The sequence below is a fragment of the Austrofundulus limnaeus genome, unplaced genomic scaffold (genome assembly GCF_001266775.1).
Source record: "Austrofundulus limnaeus strain Quisiro unplaced genomic scaffold, Austrofundulus_limnaeus-1.0 Scaffold228, whole genome shotgun sequence".
NCBI lineage: Eukaryota > Metazoa > Chordata > Actinopteri > Cyprinodontiformes > Rivulidae > Austrofundulus > Austrofundulus limnaeus.
The window spans coordinates 174435-180928 of NW_013952630.1; the positions used below are offsets into that span (position 1 = coordinate 174435).

General features: G+C 39.9%; 1 protein-coding gene across 1 annotated transcript in view; it reads right to left on the reverse strand.

Moving 5' to 3' along the window:
- angpt2b (angiopoietin 2b) overlaps positions 1-5475 on the reverse strand; it is a 44613-nt gene extending 39138 nt beyond the window's left edge. Inside the window, exon 1 of the mRNA XM_014019729.1 lies at positions 4597-5475. Coding sequence (XP_013875183.1) covers positions 4597-4908 — 312 coding nt within the window. The 5' untranslated portion in view covers positions 4909-5475. The remainder of the gene's footprint in view (positions 1-4596) is intronic.
- Positions 5476-6494: the final 1019 nt, after the last annotated feature.

A 6494-nucleotide genomic window follows, 5' to 3' on the forward strand; every position in this document is an offset into this window, starting at 1 on the left:
ATATATATATGTATAAGCATGTCTGTGCTGGTCTAATGAGTAGTGAAACTCTTTTCATTTTTTGGAATCCTATTCATGTTTTTCCTCTTTCAGTAGCACAGCACAATGATTGTAATGTCTACATGTATTTTATATCAAATGGGACTTTAACTAAAATGTTAGCATTTTTTATTTTTATATTTTTTATTTTTTGTATTTTTTCGCTTGTTACAAAACACATCTCCACAACAAAGCATCATAATGCTTTGTTGTGCTTTATGTGATGGTGTTTTTTAGTCTGAACTACTGTAGATGCTGTGATAGAAACAATAACAAAATGGCAACACTCTGGTTGAAATATTGTGACTGGTGAAAGTAATTAGCTTGATATCACTTGATGTAGGATTCCTTAAATATTTATGAGTTTACTTTTAATTAGAGTTGTTAAAAGTAGAATCTGATCAAAATACATGCACAAAACATAGATGCAGTAAAGAAAACTTTTCTCAGTGCAATCTGTATCCCCCTCATGACGTACAGTGTAAATCTCATTCATAGGCCTGACAAAGACTCCCCTTTTTCAACTCCAGTAGTTGGCATACTTTAATACTGATAAAATGCAAAGAGATCAAAGACTTATTTGATTAATAGCTGCCAAATCTTTTTGATACTGTATATGTGCAGTGTGAAACAGCATAATCCACACAGCCCAACAATACTGACATATTCCATCTTCCAAGCCCTCAGGCCAGTAAAAAGCCATGGAGACAAGTTAGGGGATTGTGTTAAAGTTGAGTTCAAACAAGAACAAACATGGATCTTCTCTTGGAAACATGAGAGAAAGAATCCGGTTTATTAAAACAGTTCCTCAGAGATTCTGATGCAGAAAATGGCGGATTAGTGTGGGCGCTCCTAATTTTGCATTTGTGGGGGTGCGTTTCCTTTCAAATGGTTTTGGTAGAAGGCTCACAGAGAGGGCTGTTGCATCCCACGAGAGCTTTGAGTGAGACCATGTGAAGTTTCCTTGAGACATCAACACACACGTCTGAAGCTCTTCCACATACATTTCATCCAGTTCTCCCAACACTAACGGAGATAAGCTTAATGAGCCTCACGAGGTGCTGAAAAGGCTTTGCAGTCTGGGGTCAAAGATCACTGTGCTCTTGTGCATAGCTGAAAAAGTCTCTCTGGGGTCATGCAATGTTTATGTGGAAATCCCACCTTTGGGGCGATTATTCATACATCACGTTCGCCTGGTGGGGTTAACTTCTTGATAGGTGGGATCTTTGTGTTCATTCCAGACATTATGTAGAAGGCATTGGCAGCCAGGAAATGTACGTGTCAGCAGCACTTTTTTTTCTCTGGATGTGTGAGGGATTTAACATTTCCCTTTCAAAGCTGCTTATTTAACCACTCTTGATTTCTGAAAGGCACAGTATAACTCAATTAGTATCAACATGTTAATATTAAGCCACCTGACTAATGTTCAGTCCTTAGGTAGGAAATCCAAATACTCACACTGAATGCAACATGTGGCATGTACTCCAAAGTGTACATCATTTAAGGTATATCCATGCAGGGACGACTGGTATAAGTGGGCTAGTAGGGCTAAGCCCTCCCTGGTGTTTACAAAAATAATGTTAACATACCTAAATATTTAAAAAAAATACTGTAGCACTTTTGTGAAAATTATAACAAAATCGGTGCCAAACAGTCTCAAAAATTCTCAGTCTTTCCAAAGAGCTAACATTTCACAGCCCTGTTCACTTATTGTCTTTCATGGAATGATTCAGACATCTTGTAGAATATCTCTCTCAAATCCATCAGGTTTACCTATAAAGTCTGGACTGGATAATAGGAATTAGAAGAAAAGAACATGCTGCTTAGGTCAGTTGTAGATTTTAATACATTTTGTACAAACTATATCCTATATACAATATATATTAGGGGTGCAACTATGTAGAAAATTCATGATTCTGTTCGGTTCAATACTTTAGTCTCACGGTTCAATATTTTTTGATACATGTAATGGAACTAATACGTTTATGTTTAAGCTAATAATTCATGACATCCTTTAATGACCTAGGTTTTCATGACATGCTGTTCATCTGCAGACAGAATGATTAAAGTCAGAATAAGATTTGCTAACAACAGTCATTCTTAGATATCACTTGTGTTTTTCTTTGTGTTTTCCATTGACCTTGTATCAAATTTTGCTAAGATGACATAATGGTGTTTGTTAATATATATATGAGGCCTCTCGAGACACAGGGTTCAACTGTAGTGTGGAGAGACAGTGACAGAGAGAAGCAGAGGCGCAGAGACAGGCCAGGTTGTTCTCTGTGTTTCCTGTTGTTGCAATAAAACTCAGCTGATCATCTCACGGAGTACCTTCATTCTTGGACCACGTATTTCTGTCTTTGTTAAATAAATATTGCCCTAACAATACAAAACAGAGAAATTTCCATTCCCCTTTTAACTTGTTATTAACTTAAATTAAGTATGAACATTTTTTCAACCTCAAAAGTACAGTTTTTAAATTACATGTTGCTGAAACAGCAAGTTTCTCAGCAGATCTGCGCTTGAAAATGCAACCTAGGTGAAGTAGTAGAACACAGATCCACTGATCCTTTAACACAGAGCATCTTCAGAAGACAAGCTGATAACATAAATTTAAAAAATCTGTATTGTTCGATACAAGTGTGTATTGAACCTAAAGCACTGTATTGAACGGTTCGATACGGGTACATGTATTGTTGCCCCCTATACGTATATACAGTATATATATATATATATATATATATATATATACAGTATATATATATATATATATACAGTATATATATACTATATATATATATATATATATATATAGCATGAATGTGGTTTTGTCTTTTGTCCTAAAGGGTAAAATTAAGAACAAATGTTAACACTGTCTACTTGCCTTTATAATTTCTCCTCACTGGCCATAAAGTCCCCTTCAACCCCCCTTCAAAGGCTTCACTTCAACAAACTCGAAAATGCCACAAACCACCAGTTGATAATCATAGTTGTAACATGTTTTGCAGCTCCAGGCACATTATAATAGTGCCTCAAGGAGCAGAAATGTCTGTTTTGATGGTAAAAAATTGCAGACCCCTAGTTCAGGGTCAGCCCAAGGCCAACAGGGTTTAGGGTGGACATACAATAACATCCCTCAAGCACAAGTGTATGTGGGTATGGTTTGGCGTAAGTTTTGATGGCAAGCAAGATGAACATAAACAAGGTGGATAATTTGATTTCCCATCTGTTGTCCTTCATGTTTTTGGACCACACACCGGGAGTGAAGAGATAGTGGGCAGATAGACCAAGGGATATTCAAATACAGCAACAGTAAAAGCAGCAAAACTGCAGTTTTTCTGTAACCTGTAGCGAAAGGCCTGGCTAACGACTAGATTAACTAACAAAATCTCTTTTCTGTTTTCCATGTTTGTAGTTTGGAGGAGACACAGAAGGTTTTATCTATATACTAGATATCTATTAGCCCACCCTACAAATATCACCACCAGCCACTTCTGCACCCATGATATTGTAGGTATGTGTAAGTAGAGCAAGTTTATGCATTTATGCCAAACTGTCATGTGCATAGTCATTAACAACAAATGCTTCTAAACTGTGCATCAGGCAATTTCTGAGTCATCCAAGTTTGTTTTTATGCATGTTTTTGATGGCGTAGATGAGGGGAAAAAATACGAGGTGAAACGTTCCGATAAAAATGACCGGGATGGATGGAGATGAAAAAAGCTTAAGCAGAAAATCAGTGACGAAAAGTTGCATGAAACTGGGATATGACAGCAGGGTGGGAAGAGCTTCAAAACTAAATCAACATATTTACTCACATTTAGCCAAACTCAACACCCGAAACAAACATTATAATCATTTTGGGGATTAGTTTGTGCCATAAATATTTCACGAGAGAAATGGCCAAACACTGATATAGTACCCAGATGACCTTAGCGGCTGAACCTCCATTGTGAAGCCCTTTCAAATCATATCATTTCATTTAAGCGTGTAATAATCTGAGCTAAATAGAACTGTAAAGGTCAAATATTCCGTACAGTGATGTGTCCCCGAATGATACAGCTTTTTCACTGAGGTATTTCATTATGTAATATGAGTTAAATACAGAAAGACTCAGGGCTGACCTTGGCTCATAAACTCACTAAGACGAGATCTGTTTACTTGTTGCCTGTTGGGGGGGCTTGGTGTAACTCATTTAGAGGGATTTAACTGTGCAAGATATATTTATCATTGCAAATTAGGCACATTTCTGGTGCACGCAAAAGGCATTCTTGTGTATCACGGGTTTTAAATACACACGCTGATACACCAGGCGTTGTCATGGAGCCAAATACAGGAAACATCCAGGAAATCCCAGCTGAGCACTGAACTTTTTAATAATGAAAGCTTGTCAGCAAATGTAATGAGATACTGTATTCTGTGGGGATCTCAGGCTATGTTTTACAACGTTTTGTTTGAAGGTCAAGCAGGCTGCAGTGGGACGCGTGGAAAAGAATAGATCACAGAGGCGAGGGAGAAGGAAGGAGTCGGGTTCATCAAGATTTTGGGAGATCTTACCTTCTGCAGCCACTGCGTGTTGTTCTCCATGGCACTCTCCAGAGTCTCCAGCTTCCTCTGCTGCCATGAAGGCCTGTCCTCCTGGGCCCGACTTTGCTTGGACGGACTTGGCTTGGCCTCAGGCGGCGAGTCGCTCTGCAGGGTATTGGTCACCTGGAAGTCCTTTACGGGTTGGCAGTGCTCCACCTCTGGGAGAATGAATGTGTAGCTGCAGGGGCCATGCTGCACGCGGTGCTGCTGGCGCTGTGAGGCGATGGCATTGGCCAACAGGTAGGCCAGGTAGGCAAAGGTCAAGGCCAGCAAGCGGCCCATATCAGGGCAAGGAAAAATCAAAAAGGGAGGGAGGGAAGAGGGTGCAATAGGAGCACTGTTTTTTTTTTTTAGTTATTAATCCTTCAGATTTCTCCTTTCCTGTCTTTTCAGTCCAACTCCTACTGCTGCTCCACTGTCTGTTTTATAACTTTTACTTCTCCTTATTTGGCAACTCTCCCTCTTTGCTGTTGCATCAATAGTCCTCTTGAGGCCAATTCATGCTCCCGCTGGTTTGCAGGAGGACAGACAAACACACACACACACACACACACACACACACACACAGGAAACAGAGGGATTGTTTTACACTGAAAGTCCAACACTCACCCGGCACATGTAGCGCTACCCAGGAAGCCAACAACAAAGTTCCACTATTTATCTGCGGTTTTAAAAAAGTTGCATGCCTCGGGCTCGTCTTTTCAAGCTGCTGGAGTCCATGCGTTGGTCTGAAGGAGAGGGGGAGAGCAGAGGTGGAGTGCAGTGTGGCCTGCTTCAGGATGTTGGCTGAAGTGGTAACGCTCTTAAAACTACAGAGAAAGAGAGAGAGAGAGTGAGAGAGGCGTGTGACTACATACACACAACCCCTAACAAACAATCGCTCTACCACCCTTCCCTCTTTTTTTATTCTCTCCCTCTCTTTTGCAGCCCTCCTGTTTGCTGGGGTTAGAAAAGGAAGCTGCAAAAATACACACTACTACAAGAGCCTTAAGATTATTGTAAAACAAAAAAAAAAAACCTTTTCCATCCCTCCCATTCTTGATATAGCTTCTCCCCCACTGTCTTCCACTTTCTGTGCCCCCCTCAAATCAAACTTTTCTGTAGCAACAGGGTCAGAATCAAATATCGAGATACAACGGCAGCTGAAGCAGGGTTTACGTGCAATGGGCAACAACTCAGAGTGTGACAGACTTTTGTGTTTTGTGTTTTGATAAACAACCCAGTCTGTTAGCCGAATACGGATCGATAACAGTTTACTGTCTCTGAATGCTGTGGGGAGTGTTTTACCTTCTGCTGTAGGCTGAAGTGACACGATCTGTTTTCTCTTGTGAGCAGGATTTTTCTGTCAACTCATCTTAGAGCAGGGGTGCCCATACTTTTTTCCCAGAGAGTTCCAAAAGAAAAACTCTATCCGAGGGCTGTGGGCAAAATGTAATAATATATAAATGCTATTATGTATTTTCCAGGCACATTCAACTCTATATTATGTTCAGTTGTTATAAAAATTGTGTTTATATCAAACATTAATTTGGCATTGCATCATAAACTCTTTGAAACTGACATCTGTCTCTTTAAGAATCTCGCACTGTTTCTGCCACTCCCACTTCAGCACATCGTCACAACAATGCTTCGGGGAGGGGTGCTTTGTGGGGCGGAAGCTCAGCTGCAAACTGAGCTCCAGGGAGGAGCTTGGGTAAATAGGCGGAGCTTCGTACCAGCAAGTAATTTTAGGCAACTCCAAATGGCTACTACAGGAAGTTCGAGGAGTTCTCAAACATGCATGCTTGAGTCAAAGAAGCATTCTGAGTATGTTTTTGATAAGAGAATAACATTATAACATCATATAAAGTCATTTTTATTGTTCATGT